Here is an 18,565-nt window from a genome sequence, read left to right on the forward strand (position 1 = left end):
AGCAGGAAAGAGTGATAAATATGGGAGTTCGAATTCAGAGGGTGTCATTCATTATACTTCAGAAGGCACTATGGGAGAACAATGAAGATGAGACACACATAACAATAAAGATGAGGCACACTTAACAGTTATAAAACAAGAGTCTGTATCTGTTATCTTCCCTCAAAATATATGAGGATCTATATCTACCTCTAACTTTGGTGTCAGATAAACTATGGAGATAGCCAAGCATTCAAGGATTGCATTTACAGAGGAAACGCAGATCATGATGGCCATTAAACTATATTCCATCTTAATGTAAAAAAGCATCCAATTTCTTTTTGATATGTTCAAAAGCATCTTTCCCCATATAGTCCATACACCCTTCCTCCCATTTTCTCCGTTCATCTTCTGGACTTGGTTCTTCTGGTTTGAAGTGAATAGACAGCTCTGAAACAGAATGTGTGACCTCGTTCTGTGGGAAGAAGCAGAACAGTGGGAAAACAGTCACTTGGTTGTTCTCATTTCAGTGCTGTGAAGTTAAACCTTAAATGTCAAACTTGTGCTTTGTACAGTCCCAGTTAAAACAATACAACAAACAGTATTCAAACATTCATTCTTGTTTTGATAATGTGATCTCATTTCCCCGTGCTTTTACTACTTGTCATAGCATCTTTGAACATGCCAAACATTTATTTTAGTTGTCTTAACTCAGACCTTGGCATACTCAGCAACACCACCATGAGAATATTACAAATACCACCTGTTTAGAGTAGAATATCTCCTACAATAAAGTGTAACCAGGTATCTGTGCAAATTTTGTCTTCAACAGGCTTTCACGTGAACATAAGTTCCTAGAATTTTTGGTCATTTGTTTTATCTGATCTCCAGTGAGATCAGTATTATTTAGCAGATGTCAGACACATTGCCCATATAAATTAATTCAAAAGTTTGACACTATTCATTATACCAATAACTAGTTCATTTTGAATGATGGTCCAAAATTGTGAATCCTGGTTCAAGATCAAGTTATCATAGGTGCACAAATGCAAGACACATTGTTAGTGATCATTTCATGCACATAAAAGAGTAACTGTGTCCATGATTGACCAATGCCAGTAAAACTGGAACATCCCAACAATTATAACCCATAATAAAGATTAAATATAACAGGGACTCATCAAGGCAGCTACTGAAAACCTGCTTTCAGTACTACTCCAAGAAACTCTAAGGCAAAGAACTCATCTCATGCTATAACCAAAATTGAAATCAACCATAATGGCCTTCCAGTGAAGCCCTCACAAATTCAATATAAAAATGTTTCAGAATAGAACTTAATCAGCAGGAATCAGTGGCTTAAACTGCCTAAATGCCCTGGAATATCCATTACATCTGCCTATTTGGGGCAGATAAGGCACAGGACTCACGCAAGACCTGCACCTGCAGACCAGGTAAGGTATTTCAAGCAGCTAACATGACACTGTATGCTTAGGCAACTGCATCCTTCCATATGTATCCCCACCTGGGTCCCACTCTGTAATGACTTTAAACATGAATAAATATTGTGAAGAGCATGCTTGCTCCTTAAATATGCAAATATGCAACAATACTTGGTATTTAATTTTCAGGCTTTGTATACACATAACTGCAGTTATGCATGAAGACTCCTTTCTTTACCATTGGCAAGCCTTATCAACAGTTTTGGATGCCATTAACAACAAGACAGGAGTCATCATGTTTTTAGAAATGAAGAATTTTATCTAGGGCCCAAACACCCCTGGCTGCACAGGAGCTACAGTTTCACCTACAGTTTTGTTTCTCAGTCTTAAAGTATTTCACTGTAGTGCTTCACAGCCATACAAAAGGCCTCATTAGGAAAATGGCTGTGTTGTGTACCTTACAAGAAACAACTCCTTGACAGTCTGTCACCCCCATCAATGCCAAGTCTGGCACTGCCATCACACTGCCCACAGACAAATGCAGTGCAAGATCACAAAGGAAAGCCTGGTAGCTTAGGCTTCATGCCTGACTCACTGTACATTCATTTTCCACTTGCTTGGAAACATCACTTCAGCAGGTTAAAAAAAAAAAAAAAAAAAACAGAACAAAAAAGACTGAACAGCTTTGCTTGTATTAGTATTGCAGAGCTAAAATTAACACCATGCATTTATTACTTAGGGGCTAGCACAGGAAAATATACATCTAAAAACTAGAAGTATAACTGATAGAAAGGGATCATACTGCAGTATTGGAAGCAGTTAAGGAACTACATAGCTAAAAGATCGAGAATTTATTTGCACATTGCATCATAATTAGTTGAGATTTCTCAAAATTATGTTGGCAGCAAAGACATGCATGCAATTATCAACAGATGTACAATGCAGAAAGCTACATGTACCAGTTCTGAGGTTTCCTGAAACGCAGGATGAAATACAAGTTGTTCTGGAGGTCTGTCAGGCTCAGAGAGATGGACTTTAGAACCGCTTTGTTCAACTTCACATACAGGTTGCTAAAATACAGCCACTGAGGTTTTATTAGGAGAATATTTTTTTCATAGTTTCCTTATGAGAATTCATACAATACAAATCGATTTCAGTCTTGGGGTAGGGAAAAGCAGGGGATGGGAGGAAAAGGAACGAAACACATTTATCACCAAGGACAAAATTCATCTCACCCAGCTTTAGCTATCAAAATGGCACTGAATCTAAGCTCCTACTGTAATCAATCTAGGATAAGTAGCTCCAGAGGGCAGCTCATCTCATCCTAAAATAGGTTCAAGAGTGGCTGTCATTCTTCAGTGACTAGAGAAACAGCCTGGAAAGCTACCATACAGTTGATGCCTACCACTCATGTGGCCAAACTTCAACGAGAAAAATCTCATTTTAGGATAATAGCTTGCTCTATAACTCATGAGCTTTTTACATGTATAGAATGAGAACAGAACAATGAAGTCCAAAACAGTGGTAAAATATATTGCCCAAAAAATACTGCCCCAAATATTTGCCTTTGCCAGATACCAAAACATAAATGAGTAGACAGACCCCATTCTGAAGTCTCTTCCACCAAAACCAAAACAATCCCAAAAGACTACTGAAGCTACGCAACAAAAAGTGGAATGATGGCGTTCCTAAGTAAGAAGAGAATCAGGCTATTAATTTTTAATTAATATGATCTTCTGATAAACCAATCCTAAAAAAATAAAAAACTTAAATTTCAATTACACATTATAAGTGAACATCATGACTTTTTTACCCCAAACAAACACCTTGAAAATGTATCCCTGTTTGGTTTGAGCACTTCCAATGGAGTCAGATGCATGAGGCACACAAGATAACATGTCCTTTGCAAATAAATTATTCTTAAATTATAGAGCTGGAAGGTTTGCAATTTTCCTTCTCGCCCTCCATACTCAGGGTGGAAAAGAAAGGAAGGAAGACTACAGTTTTACTTTATGGAGTAACTATAAGTCTAAAGGGACGAAGCACTGAACATAATAAAAACTGTCTTCACCTTACTAGAGAGTAGTCCACAAGTTACAATAGCAGATGACATTAGAACATTAATTTTATTTTCTCCCAGTTGTACCTTGCTGTAGCATGGGTTACCATACAACAGGTAATGACTTACACCTGCAGAAACATTCTGCTATTATGTCCAACTTAATTCCTGCATAAAATAAGGGGAGTCAGTGCAACAGAAACACCCAAATACAAGAAGAGTGACAAAAGAACCAGGACCCCTGGAATGTTAATCAGTGGATTCTTTTAAGACACTCCTTGTTGCCCAAATCACAGAAATTTGGAGAACAGTTTTCCGAGTCAACACTTCTGGAAAAAAAAAATAATTTCTACAGAGGAGTGATAGAAAGGATTCTTGTTTTAAATATATTAATTCACAAGAGTATTAATATAAAAAAGATTACTTTGGTACAGAATTTTTTTATATTACACTTATTAAGTACCTAACAATTTTCAATAAGCAATCTCTTCATAAAATTCAATGCAAACTCTTTCAACCTCCAGACACATCATGCATGCATGACTAAAGATTAAAGACAATACCCTTTAGACTATTTCTGATGCTAGCAAGAAAATTCAATAGCTACAGCTAAATTGAAGACGATATAATCTCCCAGATGAGAAGCATAATTAAAAAAAAAAAATCTCATTTTATTGTATCATTTTGCTTTGTTACTGTATATAGTAATATACAGCATACTTACAGCTTTGGAAGTGAGTTCCTCAGGTGAACATGCTGTGGGATATATTTCATATGTCTGCTCCGGAAGCACAGGCATTTGCAGTGAATTGGCCACAGAAGGACTGACCTTTTTCAGTGTAATTTCAACTCCATTGAAAGTGTGCTAACAAAAACAAGAACATCTCACCACTGAAATGTAATTTTGCAGGAAATTAATATCTTATTTATAACAGTTTCACTTCCTTACAGTGATCTCAGCATTAAAGGAATAAGTTAATAAATTCAAAAAAGTTTGTGGTCCCAGATTCAGAGCATGTTGCAATTTAGATTTTTGCACTCATGAGTATGCCAGCATCATCAGGAGGTAAAATCTCCCAGGTAGTTCCACCTTCATGTTACCGTGGCTGATATATTTCTTTACTGCACAATTTATTAAAAATAAAAGCATGTTAAAGTATGAGATCAAAAACTACCCATTCCTTCCTCTGCTTTCCAATTTGTCATGAGGTTACCAAACCAAATTCCTCTCTGGGGCTTTGATGGTAATTGTCCAACTGATTGTATGGGACTATGCAATTAGTTCAATTATGGTAATAGTCTAATATTTAAAAAAATTAATAAAATATTTACATATGGGTAAAAGTGATCTAAATTATCATGTCTGGACACAAAATTAAAAATCATACTTCTCCTACTCATTACTTTATGCTGCTGGTCTCCAAGAAATCATCTATTTATCAACAGATTTTTTTGTTCTGTTCACAGAAACCATACATTGCAGCACTTCCTTTGGAAAAAAAAAAAAGTGTAAAGAGCTCAGTAAATGCTTGATGACATACAAGTACTGAATATAACATCCTAAATGTAATTAACACTGCCTTTGCAAATCTGACTTATTTGTTATCACCCTCATAAAACAAGTTATAATGCAGTTCTGAAAAGGTAAATTTTACTATAGTTCAAGGGCTAGTTTGATGGTCTACATCAACTTAGCTTCAAAAAGTCTAAAGTCTGTTTGTTTCATAGCCAGTTTATCACCTTCTCTGGCTAATTTGTACCATACTTTGTGTTTGATTTGCAAAATCTATACACATACATTCCCATAAAAACTCTTCATCAATTAAGAAGGGGGCTGGGAGAATCTTTGGAAAGCCAATAGTACTAAAAATCCTTCCTAAACTGCTAGTTTAGATGCTTCTAGAAGCAATCACTGCTACTACCAATCAACAGATACTATGTTTCTTCATGTAATTCCTTCCTCTAGCAAACACATAATTTTCAGAATTTTTCTTCTGATTCCAGTGTATTCCCACTAACTCCTTATTAGTTACCTTGCATTCCTCAGATTCTGATTCTTCCATCTTCTGAAGTTTTTCTAACAAAGGCAAAATACTGGCACTGTATATATTCCACCAGAGGGCAAGAAATGACAGCTGATGAAAAGATCCAGACGTGGTGCCATCCTGCATAACTCTCTTTGTTTGAAGGTTGTATTTGTAGTTCCAGGGCTTTGTTGCTCCCAAGAAGTGAACAACTTTGGCATCTCTTCCAAAACTGTGCAGATTAAACATACAGGTCTATACATTAAATATATATTTTTAGCCTATATAAACTGCTACAGAAACATGCTTACTGTCACTGATGAAGTAATTTCGACATTTTGCAACAGCAACACATTCAATATGAGTATATATATTAAATTTTTTTTCCATCTTGTTAGTTTAAGGTATCTCATTTAGCATACAGAAAACAAAAGGCTGCATTGCCATTTGCTTCCAGCTGCTGATTCTAGTAGAAAAGTTCATGAAGGAAAATGACAGGCTCATGCAGTAACATTTCCAGTCCTCCTGCATACTCTGTTCACAAAACAAATAAATACCACTTCAAACATTGAACAACAAAATTGGTTATTACTGATCCCATATTAAAAATTACTAATAAATACATCGTCCTAAGTTAACCTTTCAGTAAGAGTGTTTTGTGCAACTGGAACAGTAATTCATGACACCCTAAATCCAACTTGCCTTCTGCCAAAAAAGTTTCTCTAACTGCATTGTCTGAAGTCATATAATTACTAGCACAAATTTTCTTTCACAGAACCACCTAAGAAATGGTTTAAAAAAATAATAATTAAAAAAAAAATTGTTTCCCATAGAACTGACTGGAAAAGAAGGGAACAACTTTCAAAGTAAAGCTGTGAGAACCTAATGCTAAAGTAATCTACATCTTTTCAAACATGAGAAAAGCTTTTCTGAAACAACATATGAGACAATGTAGACAACTCTGGGACTCTCTCTGTGTCCAGATGCAAGACATTCATATTGCATTTAAACTTCTACTGCATGATTTTTACATAACATCATTTGTAACTACTGTAATTTATAACCAACAGAATATGCCATTATTATTCTCTCTTATAATAGAATGTTTGTTAACAAACCACAGAGGTTTACAGTCAGTCAGAAGTATTACTACGTACTGATTGAAAGCAGGAACGTAGGTGTATACAGCGCTGCTGCTTAAGTTATAGAGAAAAGGTAAGTGTTTGCCAATATCTGCCGTTGCCCAGTTGCTGAAGAAGCTATTCAACAAGCCTTGATCACCTCCTAAAGAATATAGAAAATAATTTTACCATAATTATGGTACACTCAAATTTACGTCAAAATTTCATGTCCAAGGATGGGAGTGAGACTGGTGTGTTCATGGGACTGCAACTTGGACTTGACAATATGGCCACGTGAGCAGGTACAAGTGAATAATACCTGATCCACTCCGATGCAAGTTCACTGTAAATGGAGTCCTATTGTAATATATGAAGAAAGGAGTAGGAAAGGGTTTTGGTCTCCCTCAGAGCAGAAGACTGAAGATCAGCTGTATTTCTCTCTCCTAAACCAGACAGCAAAATTAAAACTTACTGAGCAAGACTCAGGCACAATGTCCCTTCATTGCACTTTTCTGGGAAGCACAGTCCACAATAAGTCAATGGGTCTTGAGTACAGTGTAAGAGGCAAAGGTCTGCACCTTAAATTTTTGTGGGGGCACAATTACGTAAAGAGAACTGCCTTCCTCCATTCTGTCAGATAGCATGGAAGCTATGGAAAAACAGCTTACTGAGAAGGAATCTAATGTCTTGCACTTCATCCCTTACACTTTGCCCCTTACCATCAAAGCTGCCATGTTCAGCAGCAAACCGGAGCAGCAGGTTGTAAGTTTTCAAAGAAGGTCGGAACACAAATACACCACTATTAAAGCAGTCAGGCCAGCCAGAATCAGGAGCTGCTGAAAACTCTTCTCGATCAAACAATTCATCAACATTGCAAAGCACCTTAGAGACAGTAGGAAAAATGAAAAACTGTTAGAGTAAATGTTTTTCTAGAACATGAGTAGCTAAATCAGTACCAATGGAGTAAATTGCTAGTTTGGCCAAGTATATAGCTTGCAGAGCATAAAAGCAGTGGCAATGCAAAATATGCTAGGGGTCAGGACCTTTATTTTTAATATAATAAGGTAACATTAATTGTGGTTCTCTATGATTTCTCTGATAAAAGCAGAAACCCTGTGAAATTACTTCATGAGCCTCAGAAACCCTTCAGAAGGTCTCTTTAAATATTTTAACATACCATAACATACCTCCATTTTAAAACTGGCTTGCCTTCCTAACCAGAATAAGTCCAAATGAAAGTATATGACAGAGATCTATTTTAAACATCTGTCAGAAGCCCATTTGCATAGAGTGTGTTTGTGATATCTTTTGAGGACAGTCCCGAAGCTACTCTTAAAACAGCATTTACTTCTATGCAGCAAGCAAAACTGTAAGCATTGCCAAAACATGCCAGGTGGAGCTCCTGCGACCTTGTGACCACCAGCAAATCTGGTCACTTTATAGGCCAGTAGGCTGCCTGACGAGAAAGCATCCCACACTCAAAAGTAGCTCTTTAAGACAGACACAAACATTTCCATAGCTCCCTGTCTACTCACCAAGGTGTCTGCATCCATGAAGACACATTTGCTATAATGAGTAAGAGTCCAACAGTGAAGCTTAGTGAAGGTTACACCTAGTTCTGGCCTCTGCATGAGAGCCAAACGGACTGAGTCAGCACTGTCAAGCGCATCCACTTCGATTACTTCATCAAATACACTGCGGAGGACAGACCTACCAGAGCAAGCAGTGGAAAGAAAGAGGGGAATTTAGAGAGGTTCATCAGAGTTCACTTCTGGCATGAAAACAGTGACACACAGCACAACATTTTTTATGACAATAACAAAGGCTAGATTGATTGGTTAGAATGAGAAGTCAAAAGTGAAAAGTCCTTGTAAGCAGTCTGCTGAAGTGGCAGCTATCCACTCTTCGCCTCTTCCACTACAGGGCCAGCACATCTCAAAAGCAACAGGTGCTGTATGAAGGAGAAACCAATCCTTATTTTAGTTACTTAGTCTCCTATAGAAACACCAACAGAAATTAAAGCAGCTTCCATCCTGCACAATTGTCTCTGAAGAACAGCACCATACTGTGTTCCCTGTGCATTGCACAGGATGCGGCATACACTGTCGGCGCAGTCATTTGCACCTATTACACCCAAGTAAATGCAGCTTCAAAACTGCACCTTTTAAAACAGGCAATATATACTTGCTCACTACTACAAATCATCTCAAATGAGACTTTAAGGAAGACTTCTTTTTTCTATGCATATCTTTCATGAGAATTTTATAGGTGATACCAAAGTAGGTAATTTTCCTTCAAGACACAAGAAAAAAGTCTTTTAAACACAGCTTATATATTTACATTACACTATTAACTACAAAATCCTGGATGTCATACAAACACAGAAAAAGAAAAGCCTGTGCTGATTATCCAGATTTCAGAGTCATCAGCTTTTGCTTGACTGATCTTCAAGGGACAGAAATTAACTGGGAAATAATTAAGAGTAGGTACAGATTTTTAGAAGCATAGTTCAGTGATGGACATTTTTAAATGCTACCCTTGATTAAAAAAACATATTATAAAGGTTTTTTCCCCCCACTGAATAGGGATGAAAAAACTGATGGACTTAGTATCTACCAAGGTGTCAAATGTATACAGTATTCTCTCAGGAAGGTTATGGTGTTCTGACAAAATTCGTACTTTAAAAAACCTGTAAAAACAGATTTCTGTACATCTAATCACAGCAAAAATGGGAAAATATGTTTCTTGAGCCAGATGCACTGCAAATACTTTCACATGGCATACAGAAACCAGGAGCTTGCACACTTCCTAAGCCATAGCTGAACTAAGAGTTTAAGTAGCTATGGCATGTCATGTTCCTTTTAATAAGACACACAGTCCTCCAAATAACAGGGCTTGAGTTCAACAGATCTAATGAGATTCCTGTACATGGAATTCTGTAGTGCCTGTAGAATCACAACCCATGTGATTAAAAAAAAATCAGTGGAATGTGATTAAAAAAAATCAGCAAAAATAAATTAATTTCTCATCATGATAGCCATGCATCAATATTTTAAGAAGATTAGTCATCTGAAACTGAGCCGCTAAGGTTTTTGGAGAGTTCTGATGTCACAGGTGGTTACATATCTTGCTCTTTCTAAAAGAGAAACACTTGGGGAAAAAAACAGTAGTGCCTTTATTTCAGCTCAAAAGCAAGACACTAAAACCTTAGTTCCTAAACTTTCAGCTTACGTTCCCAATTATTGGCTTAAGACAACTTCCAGCCACAAGTTCTACTTTTGGCAAGTGAACTCTTATTAGGCTTACAATCTTATCATGGATGTTATCTGGGACTCATCTCAGAAATTGCTAGCCGAGGGGGAACTTCTAGACATAATGCTGTGAAATCCACATTAAAATCTATTCATGCTATTAAAATCTTTCATGCTGTTGTTTATTCTTCCATATTATCAACCTCCAAAAATACATGAATCCTTACCTCATCCCACTAGAAACCTCTGGTGTAATTAGTACTGCCAGTTTTCTAGATGTCGTATGGTTCCTCAACGACTGTCCGAGAACCAGAGCGCCTTGACAGTACACATCATCAGTAGCAAGGGTCACAAAGGCTTGATCCGTTACTGTGAGCAAATATTCAGAAGAGTTACTTTACAGCTTTAACATAAGCTCTTTTGGCAGGTTCCTATAATCTCCCTCCTCCAGCTAACCAACAGGCTGCGGCTTATAACAACCTGCAGTTCCTGCGATAAGCTCTTTTCTTTTCCAAACTCCCCCGGAAGACACAACTGAATAGAAAATCCAGTGAACATGATTGCAGAATGTATGTTTCTGAATTTTGTTATTTTTTGTTTGCTTGATTTACATAACAACAGGTATGAAGTTTTTGGACTAGCCTTAAACAAATAATTCCTCAGGTCTTATTGCCCATACATAATATCAATCAAAAAAGCCGATTTGTAAATATTTAGATTTTACATTTAACTAACATAGTATAATACAACACATAAGGAAAATGTTCCTGTTTCTACAGTGCCAAAAGCTAAGGAAAAAAACAGGATGTTAAGTACTAGCCAGAAATGTCCTTCTTTCCATGACCTCACTGAATCAACCTAACAGGCATTCTTCGTTGCTCTGTCCTCTTTGTACGGGAGTAACTGGTGCTGGCTGAACAAATGCAGAGAAATTGCTACTGAGATTGGTACACCTCCCAGAAGCTAAGGATCGCTACCTCAAGTAACTCCAAGAAAATTAGGAACGTTTCTCATTGTCAAGAAACACATGGGAAAAAAGTTACAATAAAAAAGCAAGCAAGCTACGCTCCTGCACAATAGAAGACAGAATGTATTCTGTAGAGATACCAGGCCTGTGGCAGTATCACCAGGGGCTGCTTCTTCAGCTCTGCCCTCTGACAGAACCGCTGTTATCAGGGTTCTCCTGGGGAGAGCCAGAACCTACAATTCAGCAAGGTGAACAGCATCCTCAGAGCAGAAGGAAGACCTCAGCTTTCTAGGCTGCAAAATTAACCAGAACAAGATGAGCAGGTCACACAGATGAGGGGAATTCCACTGAGCTCTACAGAGCTTCAATACATACTTGTGTTGAACTACTTGTTTAAAACCACCATCATCTTAAGGGACAAGCAATTATGTTAAATAAATTAAAACAGCCAAACAATAACAACAAAAACACCCTGTCATACAGTTTCCAGGCTCTGAGAGAGACACAAGGAAAGAATCTCACAGAACTAGTTGAACAGAACCCAACAAACGACCTCATGGCTGCCTCAGCCAGAGGCTGCCAAAATGAATGAGTTCAAACCTCTAACCTAACATCAAGGTATGCAATGAAGTATGGTTGGTGCCTGTGACAAGCTCTCAGGTACTAAGTATTTTCATTTTTCATGTCCTCCAAATCCAGAGCGAAGTGCAGACCCACTGGTGTGATGCCTTCTTCCCCCCTTTTTGCCCTACCTCCCACTCATCTCCAGCCAGACCTGAATTTGAATCAAGCACATACACCTTACGTTTGATGACACTGCAACAGATCCCTGCACCTCAGAAGAATCCCAATAGCATTAAACTTGGCCAAAAAAACCTGAATCATCCATCCAAACTTAAAATACTTTGCAGATTAGCAATTATAGTTTGCAGCTAAGTAGTTAATTAGCTAATAGTTTGCAGCTAAGCAAACTCCAATAACTTTTTAATCATAATTTCCAGAAGAAGCAAATGAAAAAAAGAGCTTTCAAATCTCCCATTATTACAACAGCTCAAGCAAGTTATGGGTGTTCCAGAAAACTCCTTATTCATAAGGAGTTGCTTACATGGAGTGGTTTAAAAGGACAGTTGTGCAAGTAAACTGCTCCTACTGCAATTTTCCAAAAGGTTAAACGAATAAATACAAGCATACATAAAAAACAAAACAAAACACCACTGAAGGCTACTTCAGCTATAAAATTATTCTTAAAAGACACAAAGAGTCAGCAAAGAAAAGCACTTTTGTGTCAGGCAACAGGCATCTTTAGCCAAGTAAAGGTAATAAAACAACTACTGAGAGGAACGTGGGGGGTAGGTTAATAAAAAAAGCAAACTGTGAAATGCGTGGGAGTTTAAATCTTAAAATACTGTTTTAAAGAACAACGACAAAACTAAACACATAATCTTCTTATTGCTTCTGTAAATTCTTTTAGCTACAGAAGCTGAATCTTTACATAAGTAATACATCTGAAAATACACAAGCTACTCATCAAATAGTTCAGCAAGTTGGTATGGCAAATTACCACATCCTACATACAGTTTCATGCCCTGTACCTCTCCGGCTAAAGTTGTGGTCAGAACCACAAAGAAGCAAAGTGCCAAACAAATACAGCTTCTAAGAAACTCTTGCTAATATCTCACACAGAAAAGAAACCAATTGTCTCTTTTAAGAATCTGATGTGGAATACATAGTATGGCCTACCTAATAGCATGAATCATTACAGAGATAATTAAATAGGTAATCAAACTATTGACTGAAACCATGCAATATTAAAATATTTCTGGTGCAAAGAGAGAAGCATGGCCTAGATATTTTAAAATTGTACAGGGGCATCACTAATCCATTAAGGAGGAGTTTAATCCATAGGGAGTTTAAAATCAAAAGATTGTATCATTACTTGTTCTTTCATCTAATCTCTGTTTTCCAGGAAGAAGTGTTACTTGACTTGCCTCATTTAGAAAGTTCTTTGGAACTCTGCCCCTGTAAGTAAATGTTTTATTTTTATAACTGAAAACTAAGGATCAGATTTTCATATAAACTTGTGAAAGTAAACCCTTTACCTGAAAATTCCCACTTAATTGAAATCAAGGACAATGCTGCATTAACTCTAATGTACACATGGTTTCACTCACTGACTTTAGGCTGCAAAAGAAGATTTGATCTTTCAAGTTTGAATGCCAAGGGTGGAGGTATTTAAAATTCATTGAAACAGGATTTTTTTTTTTTTAAGTGTCAAGTGCAGCTTTATGCATAACTTTCAATTCTTGGTGCTGAATGACAATAGGATTTTTCATGGAAAACACCTAGTGTGAACAGTATTAAGTTTTCAAGCAAATTGTTTTCAAGCTGTGGAACCCTACAGCTAATACCACTGACTCTCAGTGAATTATGAGACAAGTAAGTGTATGATTAGAATCACATTAAAACAATTTTGTATGAATTTATACATCTGCTCATTTCTCTTGTCTGGAATACCACACAGCACATGAAGTGCAAATTTAGAAATCATTATCATCAGCAATAGCTCCTCAGTTTTAATACCTAACAATAGTTTCTCAGAACAAACCAAGGATTTTCAAGCTAATAACTTTGGTGAGTTATTTTAGAACCCACCTGCAGCTACAGATAGCAACACAGAAAAGACAGCAAAAGTAATGTGAATCACTGCAGTCAGGGTGATTTTATGTGAAACCTGTTAGAGTTTTTTTAGCCAAGATCACCAACTTCTTATGCTACTTACTCATAGCAGTAGTACCTCTGACAACAGCGCCAGAGGTAAAATTCTTCAACAGGCCTGAAAAACAATTATTGGGCAGCTAAAAGCCTTACTTAGAACCCACACCAGCAAGCAGACAGGGTGGTGCTCACTTTGATGTTCAAGAAAAAAAGAGAGGGGGAATGAACAAACACCAGGTACACACTGGGAATCAGGAGTGACTCATAATAACAAGCACTGAATGAACCACATCCACCTGACAGCTTCAAGACAAGTTTAAGTAGGGTGGGGTTTTTTTCCATAATCCACTAGACATAGCTTTTTAAACGTATTTTGGTCTTTCTTCTGACAGAGAAAGGATAAATGTGCTATAGCTGTGGCTCCTAGAGTAACAAAAATTTGCCAAGTTGCCCACTCCAAAATTGCAATAGGAGACCAGAGACACTCATGCTACAACTTCCCTACAAGTATATTCTAAATAACACATTGCTGTCTTATGCATAAAAATAAGACTAGATAAACCAATAGCTAAAAGCCTCCAACAGGCTGGTTAGGTCCCGACTATGTACTGCCATTCAGGTGAACCAACGTTGTGTCATTGCTTTCTTAAATTCCTCCCTGGTATCATCTGTTGCTCTTTTGTCACTCCCCCCCTTCTACTTCAGACACAGTCTGCAGGATGGGGAGGCTGCAGTCTGGACCTGTGCCACCTGAGCCGAAAGCACCTTTCTGAAATCCCAAGTGACAATGACATAACACAGCCCTAACTTGCATCACATTTTCTAATAACAATTTTGTTACTCCCCCTCCCACACATAGGTCCCTATGCATCCTCCCCCAGAAGCATGTCTCAGTGAAGATGTGTTAGACTACTTGCAAAGATAAGGAAAGCTACAGGCCTCCTCACTTCACTGTCCTAGCACAACCATATCAGAAGCACTTGGAACAGAAAGCTCTGCTCCAGCTGACACCCAGAACCTTAAAAGCAGTCAAAAAGTAGTGTGTTATAAGGAGGTAAAATGAGTAATGATGTCGTAAAACGAGTAATGATGTCAGAGCATCACCAGAAGTTATTATGCAAGTTTTCAGCAAAGATGCAGTTCTTGCCATAGTAATCAAACGACAGCTGGCAATTTTAATTCCCATGCTTCCTCGGTCTGGGTCCAACAGTAGAAACATGTACATTACTGATGAGGGTGGCACAACCAACACTTTATACAGACCTTTTTATAACAGAATATAAATTGATGTTTGATGGCATGCAATATTTCTCTTGGTCTAATGAAGTTCTGCCTGATCCAAAACCAGACTGTCTCTTACCCTTTATTAAAACAATACTGAATCTTAGTAGACAGGATTACAACTGTTATGTTGGAAGGCTAGAGAAGAGGACTTTTTTCTCATTTTGTGTAGCTTTTACTAAGTATCTTTCAGTTAAGAACTGTTACATTCTGCTTCAAGACCCTGCAGTTTTGTTACTCAACAGATAGTGAATGATCTTTATGAAAAATCAAATGCAACAATATTATAATATGCAAGTAAGCATAATGCATAGCACCCAAAACTAGTCCCAAAGTAGTAACATACCAGTTTGAAAAAAAATAGTAGTAATTGCTTACGCAATCTAAAGATAGCAGAGGACTTGATACATTGTTAGATGTTTCCAGTCTTTCCACCCTCCTTTCAAAAAAAAAAAACAAACCCAAAAAACAAAAACAAAACAAAAACAAACCAAGCAAAACCGCAATCCTCTAATCCTTTAATTTGCAGACTCCCTTTCTGCATCTTCCTCCAGCGCTGACGTGCCACAAACATGAATTCAAACTCAGGATCCACCAGGCCGAATGCCCGAGGAGATACGTCTGCGACACCCTTCAATGGTTCAACAAACCCAACTTCGGGGGGCTGCCACCCAACTTTTTCCTCAGTTTTGAGAGCACATTCAAGAAACGAAACAGCACCTGCACCCACCCCGTGCAGTTAAACCAGTCCTAAACCAGTCCTTCATGGCTTTAAGGATAACTTTGAACAAATGACTACCACTGCTATGTAAGAAGGGACCCAGGAAAGGTTTCTCTGAATCTGCTTCAGGCTGAGGGAGCCCACCCCAGTCCATCACCCTGCAGATCCACCAGGAAAGTGCACAGAGGCCTGAGTAGGCCAATCTGTACGTACAAGCAGAACGCATAAATGAGTTTAGCTCTTTCATCCCACCAGCCAGACGGTTTAAATCCTAATCTGAGACTGCTAATTACAGCACAGTACTCCGCCGATAACGAAGCAGCAGAGACCCTCGCCCGCACCGGGGTGGAGAAGGGAGAAGGCCCCGGGGGGAACCGACCTGCGCCGCCGGTGCAGCCCTGCCGTCCCCCCGAGGCAGCTGAGCACAGACGAAGCAGGGTGCTGCGAAACGCGACGGCAGCCCCTCAGGCACAGCCCTCAGGCAGAGCCCGGCGGCCGGAGCCGCGGTACTCACCGGACATCCTGCGGCAGGCGGGGGCCAGCCGGGCAGGGGCACGGCCCACGGCCCAGGCCCACGGCACCCACCTCTGCCGCCGCCTCGCCTGCTCGCGGCGGGCCCGGTAAATCGCGAAATGGGATTAGCCTCTTTCCTGCTGAAGACAGTCGTAGGTGAATTATATTCGCAGGGACTCCTGCGCAGCAGCAGAGAAACGACATTAGCGGCAGAGACCATTTGGGAGGGTTGGCACGACCCACCCCGCCCCCCGTTCCCGGCGCTGGCTGTACTGCAAGGAGGCCGTTCTCCTCTCGCCCCCCGCCCCGCCGTGCGCCCCTGCACCGCCCTGCCCCCGAGGCAGGGCAGAGCCCGGAGCTCGGCCCCGGCAGCCGCCGCCTGACACGGACGCCGCACCTGCCCGCTGCCCCGGGCCCGCCCGCCCGACCGGCGCCCCTCACGCCCGGCGCCCCCCACGCGCGGCGGCGGCGCCGCGGCGCCTCCTGGCGGCGCGACGCGGCACTCCCGCCCCATTGGCCGCCGCGCGGCAGCGCCCAGCCCGCCCGCCCGCTGCGGGCGGCGGCGCCCGCGGAGCGCCCGCCGTGGCGGGGGCTGGGGAGCCTCGCCGCCCCTGCCCGTCCATCCCGTCCCGTGCCCTGCGCGCTCCTCTGGCGGGGCTGTGGGTTTCAGCGGCGCCTCCAGGGAGCTTCCCTCAGGCGCCTCCTCTCGGGACATCCGCCCGGCAGGCTGCCTGCCCGCTGCCCGGGGGCGCTGGGGAAGGAGAGGGACCCCCTCACCCCCACCCCCCGCCGTTGTTTCTAGGCTCCCGGGCGAAGGCAGCTGGCCTCTGCGAGGCTGCGCGGCCGGTGAGGCCAACATCGAAGAGAAGAGCAAGCCCTGTGGCAGGGAGGGAGCGGGCAGCGCCCGGCCCCGCCGCTGGTGCGGGGAGCTGCGGCCTGCGGGGGCCGGCGTGTCCCGGCGGCAGGCTGAGAAAACGTGTGGGCCGCGTCCCGCCACCCGTGCTCCTTCGATTGCAACACAGCCTCCCCGCCACGCACGCTCCCGTGCAGAAACGCAGAGGAAGATAAGCTGGGGAAGACTCTACCGTGGAGCCCTCTGAGGAAAACCTCAACGCCTTTGACGGTGAAGATTGCAGAGGGTGGAAAAAAGGTTTTAGAGCACGAGTACCATGACTCCAGCCTGGCTTACGGTAACCCGGATTCACCGTGAGTTGAGGGAGTCTACCTGTTAACTTCTCTGGAGCCATCATAACCCCTATGGATACACACAGTCTGATAACTTGTCACCCAGATAAATAAATGTTTTCAGAGAGTTTGTGCTATTCAGAGGGCTATATATATTTTCACAAATATATGTACAACTGCACATACATTCGCACAGCGTGTTTTTGCCGGTAACTTAGAAGTGAGGTAACGGTTGTACCTAAGTCAGCCACACAATGTCTCTGCGAGGTAGTTTTAGGCTGACGTGGTTCAGCCGAGGCATTTTTGCAATGAGCTGTTCTGTGAACATCAGTAACTACTTAGCAGGGGACAACGATTTAAGACAGTGTGCCACCGAAGAAAATGCACGTACCACTCAACCATTTCAACCTTTATTTCCAACAATTTGCAAGTGATCGGTGTTGCCATGCCACGCTGCAGCATTTGTTCTCTGACATACTGGGAGTATCCTAAAGGTCCACCGGAGAGGAGGATGCCATTGCTATGGTGGTGGCAAGGTGTTTAAGGAAGGAAGGACATAAATGCACAGGAAATCAAGTTTTACTTATCCCACAGAAACAAAATTCCAGGGAAATGTGTTCATCAACTGCTTATATAGACGGGTCAACTAAACAATACGCTTATGAGTAGCAAGATTGCTATTGTAGATAATTTTACTGGCAGATCTATTTCGGTTGGGGGACTTTATAGTCAACAAAAGCATTTTCTTGGTAATAAAAGTGATGTCTACATTTAGATGATTTTCTGTTTTACTTGTGTGCCAGCAACTTTTTTACAGTATAGAATAGATTTTAAATGTCAGAGCCAATAATACAAGCCAGAGTTCTGATGGTCTAACAGCCAGTTTATATTCCTTCCTTCCCCTTCATATTTAAATATGTTAGGGCTTCCCTACATAAATCCCCAATTATCTGAAATAATAATTATTATTACAATAATTATAAAATTATTATTATCATCATCATCGTACTAGTTAAAAGGGAAATTAACACTGAAAAGTGTGCCTGCACACCGGTATATCAGTCGTATGTTGATGTAATTAGACCAAAGAGCTTCAGAGGGTTAAACACTTGGGTGGGCGGGTTTTACCAATTCAGGGTCATGTGTTTTGCTCAAATTCTCCATGTGAAATCTGCTTTTTGGCTAATAATATTAACACAAGTAAGAAATTATTTTGAAAATACTATGAACAAAATTTAAATACATTGTAATGGTATTTCAAAAGCAAAAATCTTAATAATGCACATAGATCCTTCTCTCAACACTGCTCC

The 18,565-nt window shown here is 40.4% G+C and overlaps 1 protein-coding gene across 1 annotated transcript; it reads right to left on the reverse strand.

Annotated features, from left to right (window-relative positions):
• Window positions 1–16,191, reverse strand: GYG2 (glycogenin 2). The gene is made up of 9 exons (XM_075491913.1): window positions 16,072–16,191; window positions 10,101–10,242; window positions 8,158–8,332; window positions 7,342–7,504; window positions 6,659–6,785; window positions 5,511–5,733; window positions 4,202–4,342; window positions 2,378–2,488; window positions 1–454 (listed from the first exon to the last, which is right to left on the reverse strand). The coding sequence occupies exons 1-9, from the start codon at window positions 16,076–16,078 to the stop codon at window positions 293–295; spliced, it is 1,251 nt and encodes a 416-aa protein (XP_075348028.1). The 5' UTR covers window positions 16,079–16,191; the 3' UTR covers window positions 1–292.
• Window positions 16,192–18,565: the final 2,374 nt, after the last annotated feature.

The sequence above is a fragment of the Mycteria americana genome, chromosome 1 (genome assembly GCF_035582795.1).
Source record: "Mycteria americana isolate JAX WOST 10 ecotype Jacksonville Zoo and Gardens chromosome 1, USCA_MyAme_1.0, whole genome shotgun sequence".
Lineage (NCBI taxonomy): Eukaryota > Metazoa > Chordata > Aves > Ciconiiformes > Ciconiidae > Mycteria > Mycteria americana.